The sequence below is a fragment of the Bos mutus genome, chromosome 8 (genome assembly GCF_027580195.1).
Source record: "Bos mutus isolate GX-2022 chromosome 8, NWIPB_WYAK_1.1, whole genome shotgun sequence".
In the NCBI taxonomy this organism is placed as follows: Eukaryota; Metazoa; Chordata; class Mammalia; order Artiodactyla; family Bovidae; genus Bos; species Bos mutus.
Genome location: NC_091624.1, coordinates 72,846,533 through 72,869,328, shown reverse-complemented (window position 1 = coordinate 72,869,328; position 22,796 = coordinate 72,846,533). Strand labels below are relative to the sequence as shown.

Here is a 22,796-nt window from a genome sequence, read left to right as displayed (position 1 = left end):
GCATTAAAAGAAAAACTATTTTAAAAGAAATCTAGTTAACATTCTTATTTTTATAAACAAAATGTTATCAACTTTTAAGAATCTACTTCAGGTATCTAAGTTTTAGTACAAAAATGTGAAATCAAACATATATGATATGCTATTTTTGACTTGAAAAGTAGCAGAACGGAAGATCTCTTAAGTGCATTAACAGTACATATACAGATCCTGGAGGAGTCTTTTTACAAATTAAATAAAAATTATAGTCAACTTTCATCAAAATATTTACTAGAAATCTTTTAAAATCCAATACATTATCATTTTAGAAGATTTGTGTGTTTGGTAACTACATTTGGTAAAATGTTTTAAAGTAAGTGAAGGTCACTCAGTCGTGTCTGACTCTTTGCAACCCCATGGACTATACAGTCCATGGCATTCTCCAGGCCAGAATACTGAAGTGGGTAGCCTTTCCCTTCTCCAGGGGATCTTCCCAACCCAGGGATCGAACTGGTGTCTTCTGCATTGCAGGCAGATTCTTTACCAGCTTAGCCACAAGGAAAGCCCCAAAATACTGGAGTGGGTAGCCTATCCCTTCTTCAGGGGATCTTCCCAACCCAGGAATCGAACGAGGGTCTCCTGCATTGCAGGCAGATTCTTTACCAACTGAGCTATGAAAGAAGCCCAAATACTTTAAAGATAACATAAAAAGCATTTCTTCCCTTTCCTTCCAACAAAAAAACTCAAACTTTATGTGTGAGGCATTTTTTTTTCTTATATAATAAGCATTTAAAAAACCAGCTCTGAAAGTTAGAAAGATAATCTAAAGTCTTTAAGTAAAAAAAAAATATATATATAGAAGCATATAGCACTGAAAATGAACTATTTTCTTTCTAACCAAAATTCCAAGTATTTTAAACTTTATATAAATAACACACATACACACACAAACCCACCATATTTTAGGTATGATGTCTAAAATGGAGTAGCACTAAAATGACAACAATAATAAACAACCCTTTATACTTAATTGAAAACACTCATTTTTCTTCAAGATATACATTAAGAATTTTCTACTGGCATTTTTGAATAAAATTAATAATAATTTTAAAAAATCAATTTAATTTCTCCCTTGTATATAAGAATCTAACAACAACAAAAAAGATCTCTTTTATGATCGCAATAGATTTCTGAAATCCCTAAAATATACATTCTTTAGAAAAAAATTCCTAAACCACTGTGCATCTTAGTAGGCTTATATATATGAAAAAAAAAAATCTCTATTATAGCTTACACTTAAATTTAATGCATGACCATAGGTCCCAGGGATTGAAGAATCTTATTGGTAACCAACAGCTCAAGGGATGACAATATTCCTGGCATTTGTAATCTCAAAATTTTAAAAGAAAACTGTTCACGGTGGTCTTAGAAAAAATCTGGAGATAGTTATATTTAAAAAACATACGTGCCACAAACAGATACAAGGGAGACAAATAAGAAAATATATTGTGTTAATCTTTGTAAACTTGTTCCATTTCAAAATGTATTCTAGACGGTCAGGAAAATTCCCTATACAAATAAAACTAAACATTTGTTCCCTTTGCTTTGAAAAATATTTACAGTACACAGAACAACAAGCTAAAGTATACACCTGCTTATATTGCTGGCCAGTGACATAAATGCGCGAGGACAAAAAGGTGCATATTCAATTATCTGAGCATCTTAATTTGTCTATAGAGTGAAGTTATCATAGAACTATGGAAAAATTATAAAACATTACTTATGAACGCCAGCCCCTGTGTAAAACATCACACAAGATGCCAAGGTGTCACACATTCACTATGGTAAAAACTGTACATACGTATTCTGTATATATTTAAAACTTACAATTTTTTAATCACTTATAATTCTTAGTTGAAAAATGTCTAATTTTCTTTTTTTGCCAAAGAAAAGTGATGTTAACTGACTGATCAAGTTCCCCAAGTAGTTTACAAAACTCTTTGCTAAGGACTTTTCATCAATGTCTTTGGCTGGTATCCTCATGAAGAAAAACTCACTAAACTTCGAAAGTTTTAAGCAGGTATTTCCACACTTTTGCTGGCAAATATTGTGATATACATAATAATGATATACGTAACAAAAGTCCACAGCAATGTGAAATACAAAACTTTGTTCTGTAAGTCTATCCTGGTCTCAGAGTGAAGTTCATTTCTTTCATCCAGTCATGTTGTCCCTTATTTGATCAACTCGAACTGCTAGGTCTCTGAAAGAGGGGCGCTGGTTTACATTATTGTTCCAGCATTCTGTCATAATCACATATATCTGTAAAAGGGAAAATAAACCAAAATTACAATGAACACAAAGCGCCATTTTTTAATTGGTGAAGACATGAATTCGGAACTCCCACTTAATTTTTTCATAGAGGCGTATGTCATGGCTATACCTACATCCACAGTCATGTTTATGCTATTTATCTAAAAGTCCAGTGAACTGCATAAACTGACCTGAAATCCTTGGGTAAAAAGAGAAAGAAAATGCATGATTACTGTGGATAAAAAAACGTTGTTACCTCATCTGGGCATCCATCTGGTCTTGGTAATCTTCCGTTATTCTTCAGGAGTTCTATCAAATGGAACACAATCATCTGTCCTTGTTTGTCATTGCCAATCATACGCATAAATTCCTGAAACACAAACCTACTTTTTAATCACATATTTTTGGTACATTTAATTTGAAGCAGAATTCTCAATTTCTTCCAGTAAATGGGAAAAATCCCATGTATGTATGTTTCCTTACCTTGAAACTTTTAAAAACTTTTAAAGACTATTTTAACTTCAAAAACTTCCTTTTCAGTCATACTTCATAAAAGATTGTTAAATGTGGAACCTCTACAATGCCATTTCTGTAACTATAACACCCTCAACACAAATCCCCTGAGAAGAATTCAAAACCAGTGAACTAAAAACACACTTTGTTTTAACACATCATATCACATTTCAGTTGAAATAAAAAGCTGAATGTAGAAGAGGACATAAAAAAATGCAGAATGAATATTAAAGCATAAATGGAATGGAGAGATGTTCATATGTTTAAATTTCATAAGATTAAAGTCTGAACCATAAGGTAGAGGAATATTTACAATGAACACATTTATTTAAATACAGAAGACTCTTGTATACTGGCAAGAAAAGTTACCAATATAAAAATGGGCAAAGTACATGAGGATACAATGCACACATGCACTTACCCCAAATGCCCAATAAATATGTACTCAAGCACACTAAAGGCAGAAATGCAAATTAAAATCAAATCGCTACAACTTCTCTCCCATCAATTTGGCGTGGGAATGTAACAGTCGACACGGACAAATGATAAAATACATACCCCTATGCACAGCTACTGAGAGTCTAATTGAGATACAGATTTCCTGGAGAGCATTTTGAAATCATCAAAATCTATTATATGTAAGAGCTCATAATATTTCACATATAATTACATTTTCACTCTAAGATGACAACCAGAAATAAACATAAATATTTATATATAAGGATAGCCACTATGTTCAATGAGTGTTACTTAAAAGGCTGAAAAACAGAAAATGATTGTCCAGAAACTATATCTTTATGTTGAAACATCACCAAGAAATTAGAAGTCATATTTGTAGTATTTACTAACATAGGAAAATGTCCATGTTATAATCTAATGAAAAAGCAGGAAAGCAAACTGTACAGTATGACTCATTTTACAAATAAAACTTTTTAATAAAATTTAATTTTTACATATAAAATTAAAAGAATCCTGAAAGAAAACATACTACAGTATTAAAGTGGTTACCTCTGAGTAGCTGAATTAGAGATTACTTTCATTTTCTTTTCTATACTGTCCTATATTAAAATTATACAATGAATAGAAAAAATATTATTTTAAAAGGTTTAACATTTGCAATAATTCCTGGGAAGAATGAGTTTATTGGATTTACTAAAAATAATATAAAGAGAATATATTAAACAGTACTACAATCCCCACCTTTCAAAACCTCAAGTTAATTTAATGTGTTAGTTTGGGGGTTATTTTGTTGCTTGTTGTCTTATAAATAACCAATAGGAACTCTAAAATAACCCTAAGTTTACTATTATTCTTTTGAAACGCTTTTCTCATGTTAAAAAAAAAAATGAAAGTAAACAAAAAGCATACTGACCGCTGGTGGGCTTTTACTCTTGTCAATATATGTGAAAAGTTCATACAGAACCACTCCAAAGCTCCAAACATCTGAAGCCACAGAAAACTTGCTCTCTGTCAGTGATTCTGGTGCATACCTGTAATATATTTAAAAGAGTTACTTGATGTGCCAACTCTTGATTTTACCTGCAAATCACTGGATTTAAAAACAAAATAAAAAACAAGGTGTACAGAAAAGGGTTAACACATCAGGCCTGAGTTTGCAATCATCAAAAAGGTCTGTTGGTTGAATGCTGACACTTGACTGGCACCTGGGATGTTATATTCAGGAGGGTTTCCACAATTCCCTAAATGACAGAAGTGGCTTACTGCACCTAAACCATTTCCGTAGACAATATGAGTCTAGAGTTTTGGTATATGCCAGACAGAAAATATCTACATGGATCAGTTCCAATAAAAACTGTGGGCACTGAGTCTCTATTAAGTTTCCTTAGTAGATGACATTTCACACGTGTAGTCAGAATTTATTGCTGGGGGAATTAAGTGTGTCCCATGTGACTTTACTGGGAGAGGACACTTGAAAACATGTGCTTGGTTTCCTCCAGGCATCGCCACAGAGTCTTTTCCTTTTGCTGATTTTTCTTTCTATCCTTTCTCTGTAAGAGTCATAGTCATGCTTATGACTGTATGCTGAGTCCTATGAGTCCTTCCAGTGAATGATCAAACCTGAGGCTGGTCTTGGGAACCACAACACAGAAAGATAACTAAAAGCAAAAAAAAAAAAAAAAAAATTTAATTTTGTCTCCTTAACACCAAGGTTAACTGCACAGTACTTTCAAAGAAATGGAAAAAAAAAAAAAAGCTGATCTTTCCAAGTTAAGCTTAAAATGAATCCAGGTAAGTATTCTAGGGGGGCTTCCCTGGTGGCTCAGATGGTAAAGGATCTGCCTGCAATGCAGGAGACAAGGGTCTGATCCCTGAGTTGGGAAGATCCCCTGGAGGAGGACATGGCAATCCACTCCAGTATTTTCGCTCGGAGAATCCACGGACAGAGGAGCCTGGCAAGCTGCAGTCCATAAGGTCAAACAGAGTCAGACACAACTGAAGTGACTTGGCATGCATGCAAGTATCCTAAAGAAAAAAGTGCCCTTTAAGCTGGAGAAGACTTGACGCTATTAACATATAAAACAAATAACTGTTAATCTGAAAGGGGGTGATTAAAAGAGGGAACATAGAAAATAGAAAGTCACAGGGGAAAATGGTGTCATCCTTTCCCTCAAGTATTAACACTACCCAAGGGAGAATTTTGGCCAATGGATTATGCATATCATGGTCCACAATGTTTATATTCATTATAGAGAATAACGAAAGATCTGTTTTAAACTTAGATTTAAAATATGAATTATATGAACTGAATCTCTCCTTCAAAATCTCCTTCTCTCCTTCAGCCTATGGTTCCTCACTTCTAGAAATCCTTCTCTAACTACTTAAGGTCTTATGACCTCATGCTACTGAATTTCTATTGTACTTTCAGTCTATACTACACAATTTACCATTATTTTAATATTTATTTTAAAAATTTACATATTTAGTTATGTTAATCCCACAAATGGAATATAACCTCCTTGAAGAGGAGTGCTACTTCCTCAACCTTTGCAAAATATTCTCTTACTTTGGCTTTCATGAAAGCACTCTGTAATTTCTCCCTTCATTTTCACATTATATATGTAAGGATAAATACAAAGGAAAAAAGAAGCCCATGTAGAAAAGGAGAGAAAGGACTCTCTTCTCATTTACTTTAGAAAATGTAGAATTGTGAATTCTCTATTTGAAATATATGTAAAAATCTTTTTAAAAGCTTTTGTTTAAAAGCCTCTTGCCAGGTTTACATATAGCAATGTCTTTCTCAAGAACCTGGAAACCACCTCTTCAGAATGCAGTTATCAAGGAAGATCATGCCCCTACATCCCAGTTTAAGTGGGAGGGCAGGAGCCTAACTTGGGCTGGTGCCTCCTGCAAGTTGCAAAACTATCTCCTATCATAAAAATATGAGAAGTTTATTTTTCCTTTGGATAAAGCCAATTAGCTAACACAAATGGGCACTCCTATTACTAAGTGAATTTAGGATGAACTTATGTGTGACAGATGATGCTGTCGAGTCCTCTTACTTGAGGACTAGTTACTGTTTATCCTGAGAACATATATGGAACGAGTTGAACTGGCTTGGCCATATCCAAGAGTGAGATTTCTTTCTGTTTTTTGGCAACCTCTTAGCAGACTGCTTATGGTGCATATTACTTTCTGGATTAATGTTTATTCAGTAACCAAAGTGTTTTCTTTCTGTTCTGTTTTGGGGGAGAGGCTTTCTGGGTTGTGAGGAGATTCGTTTTTAATGGCATTTCCCCAGCACGTTCCCTCCTTTTCTCAATTCTCTAAAGTTGGGTTTCCCCCAAGTTCCATAATCAGAGCTTTTCCTCTCGTTCAAAAAAATTCCCTTAGATAGTATCATCCACTTACACACTAAGGTCTCCCAAATTTACAGCCACTTTGACATTTCTTTTATGTTTCAGACTTACTTAAAATTTACACATTAAAGTTCCATAGGCAAAAAGAAATCCAGCCCACCTGTACAAGATTATTTTGCTTTCTCTGTGCAATCAATGAATGACATCAAATCTATCTAACTCCCTAAACTCAAAATCTTAAGAATTATATTTGACTCATCTCTCACTCCAAAGTCTACTGAGTCACTAAGTTTCTTTAGTATGTCTTAGTTATGTCTCCAATCAGCCTCCCAATCCAATACTGCCATTACAGTCTTCGTTAGATCTTTATCTCATGACTAGTACAGAGATCTTCAAACCAGGTGAGGAGTAAGCAGAAAAATATACAAATATTTCCAAGGGGCTCTATAGCAAGAGCAGTATAAGGATTTGTCATTAATTCAAAACCCTGCTTTAATAATTAAAAAAAAAAATCTCAGCAGAAGCCTTTTCCCTTAGTTCTTCTTAATACAAACCTACAGGGCAAGCTGTAAGCTAAACAACACTTGTGAACAATAAAAGCAATATAGATGACAATGATTCTTTTAAATGAAATTACATATTTTAAAAAATATGGTGGCTAAATCTGATGGATAAAAATTATTATTTCTTTCAAACTTTAGTGTTTACTTTTCAATAAGTTAGTTAAAATATATTCTGTCAACTCCTTCTGAAATATGTAAAAATTAGTTGACCTCATTTACTTACATAAAACACTTAATATTTTTACTTGCTACTATGAAAATAAAACAATATACTATCTGATTAGTTTCTAGCAGTATATAGCTTTCTTTTTCATTAAACACATAAAATCTTGATCATGATCAATGATAAGGTTTCTGATTTTTATACAAGCTTCTTATTAGTGAGTCCCCAAAGTCAAACATCAGGCTTCCCAGGTGGCAATCCTGGTAAAGAATCCACCTATCAATGCAGGAGATGCAAGAGACATGGGCTGGATCACTGGGTGGGGAAGATATGCTGGAGAAGGAAATGGAAACTCATTCCAGTATTCTTGCCTGGAAAATCCCTGGTGAATTACAGTCTACAGGTTGCAAAGAGTTGATGCGACTGAGCAGCACAAAGTCAAACATCAGAGTTCAATTTCCCTAAAACATTTATTTACTGAAGGAGTAATAGGCCTTTTACCATATGCCTTACTTCATAAAACATAATCTTAACAATATTTTATTCTGTATTATGTATTAGGAAATTAAGTAATGAGAAGCAATTTATCTTGTTTAATAAGGAAATTAATTATACTAAATATATATCATCTTAAGCTTATCCTGCCCTGGAGGAGGGCATAGCAATCCACTCCACTATCCTCACCTGGAGAATCCCACAGACAGAGGAGCCTGCAGTCCTCCTCTGGACAGGAAGGCTACAGTCCATGAGGTCGCAAAGAGTCAGACACAACTGAAGTGACTTAGCATGCATGCATGCACATAAGCTTATCCTGATTTCCTTTGTGATTAATCTTTCCAGATATTCAGGAAGAAATACAGGGCCCAAAGCTTTAGGGGCCTTCTTTATGATAAGAATATAAAGTTAGGTATAAAAGTGAATATTTAAAATTAGAAAAGAAAGAATCTCAAAAAGAAGGAAATCTGACAGATATGCCTTGTTAGCTTCATTGTAAACTTGTCTCTCTGCACATGTGTTCTATAGTTTATAATGATTTTTTTAAAAACAGTATTTCATAACATTAATTACTTGAACTGAAAAATGAACTAAGGTTTTTTCTGTCGGAAAATAAGTGTGTTTGTTTATGAGGCCTGGTATTGCTAAGCAGATTGAATGAAGGACATTCCTCATTAAGTGACTCAATCTTTGAGATAGCGCAAGGGATTGCCATATTTAAATCATGTATTTAAAATTATAAAACATTATTTAAAATACTGTATCAAAATTAATATTCTGTTTCTTAACTTTTTATAAATGTATAAACAAGATGCCTCTACATGAGAGTAATACCATGATTTGAATTAATTTGAAAAAAAAATTTTGGCATACTTCCTGGAAACTGAGAAAATGAAAGACCCTAATGATTGGGTAGTAAATCTACTTTTGAAAATCAAGTGGGTTTAATTCTTTGTTTTCTATGAAATTGAAAACAGAATGGATCTAATGAAATTGCCAGCTAACAAATTCTATCAGTAGATCACTGCATATTGTTTTGCTTATCACAAGTCATAAACGTGAATGACATAACAAAACTCCTTCCATTTCCATCTCATTTATACAAAAAAGTTTTCTCTGTGCTTACAAAAACAAAAATAGACTTGGAATTTATGTTGAATCTGGTCCCCTTATACCAGTAAATAATATTTATCTAAGGCTATATGGACTAGTTGGAGGGGGAAAAAAAAACTCCATATCTCATTAAGAAATGATTGCAATAAACATTTTTAAAGAACTAGTCAAATAACTAATCCAAATTAATAATTCATTTATATTGCATTGGAAATTGCACCCTGACAGTAACTTCAGTGATAGTTCAATCCAGAAGGAAAAAAATGAATAGTTTTGTGGTCACAGGAAATTTTAAAATTAATTCAATTTATATATGTATTTTGGTTACAGAGGAGATTATCAAGATATATTCCAAGTGCAAAATAAAATACATTATGCAGAATTCTGAGAAGGGAGGTGTAAACATAATTTTAAAGAGAAAAAGGAATAACATAAAGTTTCTATCAAAAAGACAGTCTCTTCCTATACCTTTTTAAGTGGGTGACAATCTTTATCAAGTTGCTGTGGCATTTGGATTTCACTGTATATCTCTAAAGGATTGATACACCTTGTATTAATGTCATTATTTATAATACTTTACAAAATATTTACAACCATATAAAATTTTAAAATGTTTCATAAAGAATATAGCTTTTGATAATTCTTTCAATGGGTATATATGCACAAAGGGTTTCAAAATCAATGACCTAGATACCTGAAAAAGTTGTCTAAGTAGTCCTCTCTGCTTGTTAGCCTCTCCTTAACACAATGCACTCTCTATACCTCCAGTTCTGGTATGAAGTCCCCTATACACTAAAAATTTACTGACATGCCCCCAAAGCTTTTGTTTATGTGGGTTGTATCTACTAATATTTACCACATTAGATTTCAAAACCAAGGAGACATAAAAGTATCATTAAAAATAACAATAAACCCAGTAATACTAGCATAAATAATATTTTTATAAAAAATAACTTTTCCAAAACAACAAATTTTGTATTTAGAGTTGTATGTTTTACATTTTTGCAAGTTTCTTTAATGTTGGTTTAATACACCTTTTTTGCACCTGATTTTTAAAAAAATTTTTATATGATTTTTAAAGGTTATACACCATTTACAGTTAGTACAAAATATTAGCTATATTCCCCATGTTGAACAAATATATCCCTGTAGCCTATCTCACGTCCAGTAGTTTGTACCTCCCATTCGGCCACCCCCATAATGCCCCTCCCTACTTGTAACCACTAGTTTACTCTCTGTATCTGTGAGTCTGCTTTTTTGTTATATTCACTAGTTTGTTGTATTTTTGATCCCAAATATAAGTGATATCATACAGTATTTATCTTTCTCTGTCTGACCCTCTAAATTCATCCATGTTGTTGCAAATGACAAAATTTCATTATTTTTTAAGGCTAAGTAGTATGCCCTTGTATGTGTATGTACATACAATTGCATCATGTGTGTATGTATCTATGTATACATAAAAGAGATTCATTTCAGAAGTAAAGACACACACAGACTAGATGGAAGGGAAAATATATTTATAAATACACATTTATACATATATAGGAGCACCAAAATATATAAAGCAAATATTATCAGACCTAAAGGGAGGAATTAAAAACAATACAATAACAACAGTAGGGGACTTTAACACCCCACTTACAGCAGTGGATAGATCATTTACAGAAAAATCAATAAGGAAACAGCTCGCCTTAAATGACATATTAGGTGAGATGGAGTTCAAAGCTATGTACAGAATACTCATTCTTCTAAGGTGCACATGGAATATTCCAAGACAGATCACATATTAAGTCATGAGTTGTCTCAATAATTCAAGAAGACTGAAATCATATCAACCATCTTTTCCAAGTATAATGGTATGAAATTAGAGATCGCGATAAGAAAATTGGAAAACCACAAAAATATGAAGATTAAACAACATGCTGGGGCTTCCCTGGTGGTCCAGTGGTTAAGAATCCACCTTGCTTACTGGTTCAATTCCTCATCTGGGAAGATTGCACATGCCACGAGACAACTAAGCCCATGTGCCACAACTACTGAGTCCATGCTCTACAGCCTACAAGCTGCAGCCACTGAGCCCCTGTACAACTACTGAAGCCTGCACACCCTAGAGCCCATGCTACCCAACAAGAGAAGCCACTGCAACAGAAGCCAGGGCACTGCAATTAGAAAACAGGCCCTGCTAGCCACAACTAGAGAAAGCTGGAGCACAGCAACAAAGATCCAGTGCAGCCAAAAGTAATAAACATAAACTTTTAAAAATAAACATGCTACTAAACAACTAGTAGGTCAATGGAGAAATCAAAAGAGAAAAATAACATCCAAAGACAAATGAAAACAGAAATAAAGCACACCAAAATCTACTGAATGCACCAAAAGTAGTTCTAGGAAGGAAGCTCATAACAATACAGACCTACCTCAAGAAACAAGAAAAATCTAACAATCTGAATTTACACCTAAAGTAACCAGAAAAAGAAGATCAAAGTCCAAAGTTATTAGAAGGAGGGAAAGAACAAAGACGAGGGCAGAAATAAAGACTGAAAATGGCAGAAAGTGAAGAGGAACTGAAGAGCCTCCTGATGAAGGTGAAAGAGGAGAGTAAAAAGCTGGCTTAAAACTCAACATTCAAAAAACTAAGATCATGGCATCTGGTCCCATCACTTCATGGCAAATAGATAGTGGAACAATGGAAACAGTGACAGATTTTATTTTCTTAGGCTCCAAAATCACTGGATGGTGACTGCAGCCATGGTATTAAAAGATGCTTGCTCTTTGGAAGAAAAGCTATGACCAACCTAGATAACTATTAAAGTGCTGCACTCAGTATGTCAGCAACTTTGAAAAACTCAGCAGTGGCCACGGGACAGGAAAAAGTTGATCTTCATCCCAATTTCCGAGAAGCAGAGTACTAAAGAATGCTAAAACTACCAGACAATTGAACTCATTTCCCATGCTAGTAAGGTTATGCTCAAAATCCCCTAACCTAGGCTTCAGCACTACATGAACCGAGAACTTCCAGATGTTCAAGCAAGAACAACTTGGAGATCAAGTTGCCAACATTCAATGGATCAAGGCAATTCCAGAAAAATATCTACCTGTTTCACTGACTATGCTAAAGTCTGTGACAGTGTGGATCACAAAAATCTAGAAAATTCTTAAAGAGATGGTAATACCAGACCATCTTACCATCCTGAGAAACATGTATGCTGGCCAACAAGCAACAGCTAGAACCTTATATGGAATAATTAACTGGTTCAAAATTGAGAGAGGAGTATGAAAAGGCTGTTTATTGTCACCCTGTTTATTTAACTTATACACAGAGCACATTATGCGAAATGCTGGGCTGGATGAGTTACAAGCTGTAATCAAGACTGCCGGAGAAATATCAACAAATTCAGATATGCAGATGATACCACTTTAGTGGCAGAAAGCAAAGAGGAACTAAAGAACCTCTAAAGAGGAGAATGAAAAAGCTGGCTTAAAACTCAATATTACAAAACCAAGATCACAGCATCTGATCCCATCACTTCATGGCAAATAGAGCAGGGGAAAAGGTGGAAGCAGTGACAGATTTCCTCTTCTTGGGCTCTAAAATCACTGCAGATGGTGACTGCAGCCATGAAATTAGAAGATGCTTGCTTCTTCGAAGAAAGCTATAACAAACCTAGACAGTATATTAAAAAGGAAGGACATCAGTTTGCTGACTAAGGTCCGTATAGTCAAGGCTATGGTCTTTCCAGTAGTCATGTATGGATGTGAGAACTGGACCATAAGGAAGGTAGAGCACCAAAGAACTGATGCTTTCAAACTGTGGTGCTGGAGAAGACTCTTGAGAGTCCCGTGGACAGCAAGGAGAACAAACCAGTCAATCTTAAAGCAAAAATCAATCAACTTTGAATACTCACTGGAAGGACTGAGGCTGAAGCTGAAGCTCTAGTATTTTGGTCACCTGATGCGAACAGCTGACTCATTGGAAAAGTCCCTGAAGCTAGGAAAGATTGAGGGCAGAAGGAGAAGAGGGCATCAGAGGATGAGATAGCTGGATGGCATCACTGATACAATCGACATGAACTTGGGGAAACTCCGGGACAGATGGTGAAGGACAGGGAGGCCTGGTGTGCTACAGTCCACGGGGTCGCAAAGAGTCAGACACAACATGGCTACTGAACAACAACAGCACTCAGAGCAATCTACAGATCTAATGCAATTCTTATCAAAACTCCACAGAACTAGAAAAAATTCTAAAGTTTGTATGAAACTACAAAAGATCCTTTGAGAAAGGGAACAACCTTGATAAAGAAGAACAAAGCTGGAGGTAGCATGGAGAAAGGACAGTTCTTCAATAAATGGTGTTGAGAAAATTGCACAGATACATGCAAAAGAATGAAATTAGACCATTATCTTACACCACATATAAAAATTAACATCAAAACAGATTAAAAACTTGAGTGTTTGACCCAAAACCATAAAATTCCCAGTGGAAAACATAGGGAGTGGAAAACATCAATCAACTTCATTGATTATTATTATAAATATATAAATGATAAACTACTAAAAATAAAAATAAAGCTTGAAGTTTGTGCTCTAAAACTTTATTTTATGGTACTAAAACATACTCACCAGAATATGGGACTTTCACCAGGCTCTTTCACTTTGTAGTACTCTTTGTCTTGTGGCAAGACTTTGGTTAATCCAAAATCTCCTATTTTAACTCTGTTTTCATTCTCCACTAATATATTCCTTGTTGCCAGATCCCTGTGGATATATCTTTTTGTACCAAGATATTCCATCCCCTATGGATAAAATAACATTTTTCTTTCAGCCAGCTTAATAAACATAAACAATTTAGTCTTCTGGTTATCTACTCCCTTAATTATCTAAGGAAAATTCTAGAGAATATAGGAAAAAAAATATTATTTCTTAATAATTACTTCAACGTATTCTCTTTATTTGGGCTTCCCTGTGGCTAAGATGGTAAAGAATCCACCTGTGATACAGGAGACCTAGGTACAATCCTTGGGTCAGGAAGATCTCCTGGAGAAGGGAATGGCTACCCACTCCAATAATCTTGCCTAGAGAAACCCATGAACAAAGGAGTCTGGCGGGCTATAGTTCATGGGGTCCCATCCCAAAAGAGTCAGACATGACTGAGCAACTAAACACAAACTCTTTTCATTTACAACAAATAGCCATGATATTAGGTACCTTGCATATCTGAGATGTGTATTGCAGAAGTTTTTTATGATCTATCCGTTCTTTATGTTTTTGGAGATAGTCTCGTAAACTTCCATATGGTAAATACTCCATAATTAATCTTAGATTATGCCGGCCTATTAACACACAAATGAGAACATAATGTTTTATTCTGTCATGTTTTATTGATGAACTAATATAACATAACTGTGTATGAATGACCTAAAGAGATATAAAATCTGAGTCTAAGATGACAAAACCTGATTATAAATTAAAGGTCATGTGGTATTTAGGAACACTAACTTTCTGAAACAAAATGGTCTGAACATAAAGTTTTAGAAATACTTATGTTTTAATCTCCTGTAACCATTTATGCAAATCAAAATAAGCTGATGAGAAAACTTACTTTCTCTTCATCTATACTGAATAAAAAGGATCTAATTAAAAAATAATATTTTCATAGAAAATATGAACAATTTCTTTCTTTAGAAATGATATTCCCTTGGTACGCTAAAGCAAAAATGGTAACCACCATCCTCACTGAAAAGAATGATCAGCCAAGTAATCAAGGATTTCCTGTAGTTACAGCCCAACACCAAACACAATCTCCAGTCATACAGAATGTTTCCTTCTCTGGACACTGGAATACTTTAAGTCCAGATCTTGGGACATCACGTGTTTCTATTACCCAGTATGCCAAAGACATATCCTAAGTTCAAAAAAAGTATCAATGGGCAACATACCAGCACTGTAGCAGACTCCTTTGTACTTTACAATGTTGTCATGCTGCAAGGATTTAAGGATTTCAATTTCTCTTTCGAAGTCTCTGAGGTGCTCTTCAGTACTGTGCTGGAGCTTTTTCACAGCCACCACCTCCCCAGTATTGTCTTGTAGAGGGTCATACCGACACATCTCCACACTCCCAAAATTACCCTTAAACAGCACATATCACATTAAGATAGAAATCTCAAGTTTTCTAGAAAAATTACTAATTATGATTATACAGTCAATTTCAGCAGCTAGAATTAGAAGATGTATCTCTAAACTCACATTAAACAACTTTCAGAAAAAGGAGATAATATTTTAGTAGGTGGATAGTAAGCCTAAATATTTAGTTTCTCCAAAAGGAATTAGAGGCTGAAATATAAATAACTTCAAAAAGGCATTATAACAAAACATAAACATTATTTTTTAAGATAAGCCAAAGGACATGCCAGGGAACTTCTAAATTTCTGTCACTAACTTCCAGGAAGAACTTTTCTTTTTCACAATATAGACGTTGATATCACTGTCAGTGAGCTGTATAGAATAAGGGTCTGTTATGGACTGAATGTCTATGTCCCATCCCCTCAAATTTGTATGATAAAGCCCTAACCCCAATGTGGTGGAGACAGGGCCTCTGAAGAGGTCATAAAAGTTAAATAAGGTCATAAGAGTGAGGCCTTCATCCTGAAGGCTAGTGCCATTACAAGAAGAGGAAGACACACCAGTGCTCTCTGCTGCATGAGGACACAGTGAGAAAGTTGCCATGTGGCAAGCTAAGAAGAGAGCCTTCACCAGAACTTGAACCCTACTGGAACCTTGATCTTAAGACTTATCTCAAGAACTTTGAGAAAAAAAATGTCTGCTGCTTAAGCCAAGGTCATGCTGTGTCATTGGTAGCTTCTGTAATTATCTCCCAATATTCTCTACATTCTGATATTCAAGCTCTTTTAAAGTCCCCTTCCTTTGAGTGTAGGCTATAAACTCATTTATACTGAACATTGACTGAAAGTGAAAGAGAGTGAAAGGCTGAAGGCAGGAGGAGAAGGGGACGACAGAGGATGAGATGCTTAGACTGACTGATGGACATGATTTTGAGCAAGCTCTGGGAGTTGGTGATGGACAGGGAAGCCTGGCGTGCTGCAGTCCATGCGGTCACATAGAGTTGGACATGACTGAGTGACTGAACTGAACTGACAGTGAACAGAATATGGCAAGAGTGAGAAGATGCCACACCTGAGATAAGGATATAAAAAGTCTATGGCTTTGATCTTGGGTGTTTGCTCTCAGCAACCATGTTGTGAGGCAGCCTGTGGAGAGGCCCATGTAAGTGAGCTAGGAAGCAGATATTCTGAGGCCTATCAATAGCCATATGACAAGCTTGAAAGTAAGTCTTTCCCTAGTTAAGCTTTCAAATGAAACTGCAAGACCTGGCTGACACCTTGGCTGCAGTCTTTTGAGAGACCCTGCACTAGAATCATCCAGCTAAGTTGCTCCTATATTCTTGACTCACCTAATGAATGTTTTTTGGTCTTTTTTTTGGCTGTTAAGTTTTAGGGTAATTTGTTGCAGAGCAATAGATGATGAATATACCAAATACCTAGACTTATTTTTGTCATTGCTACACTCTCTGAAACGTTCTCAAGAATATTTTACAAAGGATGACATCAAAGTATTAATAAAACTAAGCCAATGTATAATATAGCCCCCAATGTTTAGCTCTGGCAAAACTGGATCAGAACATTTAGTTTAGATTCAATACCTAAGTGAGGCCTTCACATTGTGTCCATGTCAAAAATCCAGTTCATAAGGCCACATGGTACAGAACCCTATACTACCAAGCTTAGAGGAAGAATGAGGGCTTACCACTATGATTGGACCTACTAAGAAGTAAGCCTTTTCTATCTTACTTAAAATATAGGTTGGTGCAAAAGTATTTGTGGGTTTTGCACTGAACTCTGCTTTTTGATATTGGAATACATTCTTAAACAAATATGATTATGCTATATATCATTTTAATGCACATTTCTCGCTTTATGGAATTTTGCTAATGACTTATTACTTGTTGTTTAATTTATATTTATTTTAGACTAGGGAAATGATGTTAGACAAAAAACAAATTTGAGCAATTCAAAATAGGTCATAAAGCAGAGGAGACAATTTGCAACATCATCAATGCATTTGGCCCAGGAACTGCTAACAAATGTATAGTGCAGTGGTGGTTCAAGAAGTTTTGCAAAGGAGTTGAAAGTGTTGAAGATGAGGAGCACAGTGGCTGGCCATTGGAAGTTGACAACAACCAATTCAGAGGATGATCAAAGCTGATCCTCTTACAACTACACAAAAAGTTGCCAAACCTGTGGCGGATTCATTTCAATATTTGGCAAAACTAATACAATATTGTAAAGTTTAAAAAAATTAAATTAAAAAAAAAAAAAAAAAAGAACATTCTATGGTCATTCAACATTTGAAGCAAACTGGAAAGGTGAAAAAGCTGGGTGCCTCATGAGCTAACCACAAATCAAAAAAATCATCATTTCAAAGTGTTGTCTTCTTTTATTCTATGCAACAATGAACCATTTCTCGATCTGATTGTGACATGCAATGAAAAGTGTATTCTCTACAACCAGCTCAGTGGCTGGACTGAGAAGAAGCTCCAAAGCACTTCCCAAAGCCGAACTTTGGGAGGTTTGGTAAAAGGTTTTGACAAAAAAGGTCATGATCACTGTTTGGTGATCTGCTGCCTGTCTGATCCACTATAGTTTTCTGAACCCTGGCGAAATCATTCCATCTGAGAAGTATGCCCAGCAAATCGATGAGATACACCTAAAACTGCAATGCTTGAAGCCAGCACTAGTCAACAGAAAGAACCCCAATTCTTCTCCATGACAACACTCAACCACACAGGACACAACAAATGCTTCAAAAGTTGAATGAACTGCTCTACGAAGTTCTGCCTCATTCTCCATATTCAGCTGACATCTCGCCAACTGACTACCACTTCTTCAAGCATCTCAACGATTTTTTGCAGGGAAAATGCATTCCAAAAGTCAGTCGAATCCTGAAGCACAGATTTTTATGCTACAGGAATAAACAAACTTATTTCTCATTGGCAAAAATGTGCTGATTGTAATGGTTCCTATTTTGATTAATAAAGATGTGTTTGAGCCTAGTTCTAATGGCTTAAAATTCACGGTCTGAAACTACAATAACTTTTTTACCAGCCTAAAATGTAGGCTATGCCTGACTGTGTTACCTTTCAGAAGAGAGAAACTGTCTGCTAGTAAACATGCCTTCTCCAGTCAACATGTGGACTCTGAATGAGCAAGCAGATTAATTATTTCTCCCTTAGGTGACTAAAAAAGGAGGCAGGTGGAAAGGCTTATTAATTGTTCTTTTCTCTATCTCATAACTAAAGTGCCCTCTACCAAGAAAGAATCTCATGGTCAAATTAATTGGGAAAAATATAGCTTAATTTATCCTCCTTTTGAAAATGTTCAATGCACAGTACATGTTAAAGGTTCCAACAAGTTTTTCAGTAAAGACAGCTATTCAACACAGCATTTCCCCAAAACCTGAAAACTAAGCCTTTTTTCTATAGACACCTTTTAAAACCTTTTTATCTTATATTGAAGTATAGTTGATTAATAATGCTGTGCTAGTTTTAGGTGTAGAGCAAAGTGATTCAGTTATACATATACACGTATCTGTTCTTTTTTCAAATTCTTTTCTCATTTAGGTTGTTATAAAATATTGAGCAGAGTTTCTTGTGTTATGTAGTAGGTACTTGCTGGTTATACAAACACTCTAAAACTCTGTGGAAAGTGAACTTTAGAGAGTCTCTTAAGTCTTTTCTCCCCTAAATAAAATGTTTTATGATTACACTTCAATTATTTAAAAATCTTCTGACACTTTACCTTGCCAAGTTGCTGTAGAAATTTCAAGTGTCTTTCTTCAAATTGTGTAGGGTCTCGGTCTTCAAAAGCACCAGAAAATCCTAGAGCACCTATTCTCATATTTGGTAACATGTCATTTTCTGTTAATAGTTCATAATCTGGAGAAATAAATAACATTTCTAACATAATCTGGCAAATCCATTCTCTGGGTTAAAATTATTCTTATTCAGGCTGACCAAAATAATCATAATGAGTTAGAAACACTAAATACAAATTGATACAAGGCAACTCTGAACGTTTAGACTGTTAATGGAAGCCTTGAATTATAACTCATAATTGGACAGGTTTTTGGTAAAGATTTTTGCAAAGGATAAATGAATACTTTCCAAAATAGGCAATTTTAATATTTATAAAGTAAGTTAGTATGCCGATTTTTGTGGCAAGAAGAACAAGCAGTATTGGAACAGAAAATATTTATGGGTCAGACACAGGTATATTTAGCTAAGTTTTTTAAGGAGGAGAGGACAAACAAAAATCTACTTCATATTTAGAAAATTAATCAGCTATATGTGAGAGCTAGTTTAAAAAACAAAGAATTGTTTATAAAAAAATCAAATAAGCTTCTCAGTGTACTACTCATTAAATAGCAAACTAAATTGAGATTATTAAAAGGGTAAAAGCATTTTATGAAAATACTTCACAATCAATGAGACTAGAATATGTATAAGGTAGAAAAAGTCATATGAATGTAAGAAATTAAGAGGGTCTAAAAGACATCAGGGAACTTCCCAGAGGGGGATTACAAAATTAGTAAGGATTTATTAAATACATCATTAAGATTGTTCCAACAGTACATACCTGGAGTAAACAAACTATTAAGATCTCTTATAATGGCTCTGAAAGAAGGCCTAAAATCTGGTTCATAATCCATGCAATTATTAATAAGATTTGCTAATTCTGTCCACTTTGGCGCAGGAAGCTGGTGCCTATCTTCATAAAACTGTAGTTTCTATAATTAAAGGACCACATGTTGAGAATAAATTATAAATGCCATGTAAACCTTTTTTTTTTTAACATAAAATTGGCTAAAGAATATCAAATAATGTGAAAGAAATATTAGGAATCACAAAATAATTACAACTTCACTGTTTATATAAACTTACTCTTTGAGAATCCAAAGCACTCAGAGGCTTATCTCCTCCACTGCAGATTTCCCACAATGTGGTACCAAAACTCCATTTGTCTGTTGCCAGGTTTAGATTTTTAGGATTTTCAATGCATTCAGGTGGTACCCATGGTATTCTCTCCTGCAGGACTTTTAAATGATAGTAAAAAAAAAAAAAAATGCTTAAATAACTCCCTTAATAAAACAATTCTTATATATGTTAATAATTTCACACAAATTGGAATAATCAAATCATTTTAATTTGCTTGGGGGCAGGGGTATGTTCATGCATATACACATGCTTAAGGGCCAGAAGGGACCTCTGAGATCACCTAATTCAATATCTCAGCTTTAACAATGTCAACGTTAAGACCCATAATGATTGAATAATTTGCCCGAAGTTATACAATTTGTTAATAGCACAGAATTAGTTACTGTACAATGAATCCTGGATCGACTAAATTTTACATTAAACCATAGTGTTTCAACTACTGCCCCATTCTCTCTAACCTTTCCTAATAGCTATGCATTCACAATATTTTTTCCCCCGTACATTTTTTCCCAAATTGCTTCTTGATATATTTTTTACTTCTTAACAATGTATAAACAATAAAGGTAATGTTAACATCATTTCAATCTGTACTAATGACTCAATAGTAGTCACTATTCTAACCTGCAAATGAAAAACAAGGGCCAATAGGCAAATGAATGATTAAATTATACCAAGATATTCTTGGCACAATATTGATATACATAGGTTCTGCCCAGACCATGAAATCTTCCAAGTTAATTTTTTGATGTCTTTGATCCCATCAGAAAAATGATATTCACAAAAGGAGGGAACACTTTAACTTTACCCTCTGGTATTCTGGCATAGACAGAATGATAGAAGATAGATATATATAAGTAAATAGGTATGTAAATAAGTAAATAAATAAATAAGAATGATAAACTGTTGCATCTTTTGCTATATTTTGGTAAAGCAATGTGAATATTTCTGATGTATAATTAAGAGATTTTAAGAGTACAGAGTCCTTTTCTCCTTCATACAAATATATATTCTCTTTCTTCACATTCCACTCCAAAGGGTAAAATCCCCAAGTATCAGATCTAAATTCCTATAACATTTTCTGCCCTATAGTCCCTGTCCTCACTGTCATATAAGGGTACAGAGTTCAACTACTATTAGCTCCAAAAAGAAACCACGCATCAATGTACAAAAGTTGATAAATCTGGATTCTAAATGTAGAGCATTCAATTAGAGAAATTAGCTAGTTCAATGAAACACAATTACAACACTATTTGGACCAAAAAAACACTCCTCTTTGACTGAAATTTTTAATTTTTTTAAGGATGTTACCGACACAAAAGAAAAGTAAAAGAAGTCATAATTAGCTGAATAATTAAACAAAATAAAAATTTCAAACTAGAAATACTTCTTCTCAAATTTTTATTTAATGACTAAAGAGAATAAAAATTTAGAAAATTTACTTGTGATTCAAAGACTGATATTAAAAAATTCCACAATAAAATTGGATAAAACCTGACATTTCATACTTAATTAGGGATTAAAACTGCTTCAAAAAATCTCTTTACAGTTCACGGAAACGTAAGAAAGGACAAATAGACAAGGGTCTAAGATGTAACTATAATTTGGGTTGCTGAAAATGGTAACTAAATTTATTAAGCAAGAATACGTCAATAAAATAGTGTTTGAGAAAAATTAACAGCATGATTTTTATACCTCTTTCCAAGCAAAGGTTAATAAAGTTAAATTTGATTCCTGTTGAACTTACTGTCTTTTGGCAAAACTGTAATACTAATGCCAGGATCACTAAGTTTGATGAAAGGAGGATTTCCTGTCTTCCTGTCTTCTTCTCTGATAAGAAGAATATTTTTGGCGCACACATTCCCATGAATAAGGGTTTTTTCTTCCTATTAAAATTAATTGCATAAACATTCAAATATGAACACACAAATATTTGAGCACTTAGTATGTCCAGGGCCCGCAAGTGGATTTAAAAAACAAAAATTAAGTAAACATTAATTTGGAGGTACACTTTGAGAAAATAAAAGGAAATGTTATAGCAGCACTGTGCTTCCTATTTTACATTTTAAACAAAACAATAATCTATACCCATGATGAAACAAATACTTGCTTTTATAATTTTATAGGCTATTTTATTTAATTATTAATTTATTTTTTGCCACACTAAGCGGCATATGGGATCTTAGCGCCCTGACCAAAGATTAGACCTGTACCCCCTGCTTGGAAATGCTAAGTCTTAACCACTGGACTACCAGGGAAGTCTCCGAAAAATTAATATTTTTTAAAACTACTTTATGCCAGTTCACTTTATGAATCTTGAGATTTTAAACTGTATGTATTTGTAGATAGCAGCTGACACAAGAAATATTGTTTCTGTTCAGGAGGTGCACTCTGAAGAATCTGATCACTGGATGGCCCTCCAGTATTTTGCTTTTCTGACAATATTACTTTCTCAGTGGACATAATTTCCAATTACCTACAAATATCGTAACAAGAGACTTTCTACAGGATTTTTATGTTGTCCATAGCTCTTTTTTTTTTTTTGATAATTTTTCATTCAATTCTTTAAAGCCAAGGTACACAAACTACAGATTATCCTTCAGCAGTTCTAAGAGACTGATGGAATGACAATACTACTTGTTTCAAAATTTATTTCACATAAATATACACCTAAAATAATCCCTTTCCCCAACTGACACAGATTATTTTAAATAACTCAGCATCTATAGACTTATTTCTTGTTCCCAGGTCAAGATCCTTTCACACTGCTTCAT

The 22,796-nt window shown here is 34.3% G+C and overlaps 1 protein-coding gene across 2 annotated transcripts in view; it reads right to left on the bottom strand.

The window, feature by feature from the left end:
* Positions 1-1,399: 1,399 nt before the first annotated feature.
* The window catches only part of JAK2 (Janus kinase 2), a 124,254-nt gene continuing 102,857 nt past the window's right edge, over positions 1,400-22,796 (bottom strand). For both annotated transcript variants that reach the window (XM_070375849.1, XM_005891362.3), the window contains exons 16-25: positions 21,770-21,908; positions 19,972-20,123; positions 19,667-19,817; positions 18,830-18,966; positions 14,894-15,083; positions 14,163-14,287; positions 13,578-13,750; positions 4,175-4,292; positions 2,546-2,659; positions 1,400-2,298 (exon numbers count right to left, since the gene is read on the bottom strand). In XM_070375849.1, coding sequence (XP_070231950.1) covers positions 2,191-2,298; positions 2,546-2,659; positions 4,175-4,292; positions 13,578-13,750; positions 14,163-14,287; positions 14,894-15,083; positions 18,830-18,966; positions 19,667-19,817; positions 19,972-20,123; positions 21,770-21,908 — 1,407 coding nt within the window. In that variant the 3' untranslated portion in view covers positions 1,400-2,190. The remainder of the gene's footprint in view (positions 2,299-2,545; positions 2,660-4,174; positions 4,293-13,577; positions 13,751-14,162; positions 14,288-14,893; positions 15,084-18,829; positions 18,967-19,666; positions 19,818-19,971; positions 20,124-21,769; positions 21,909-22,796) is intronic.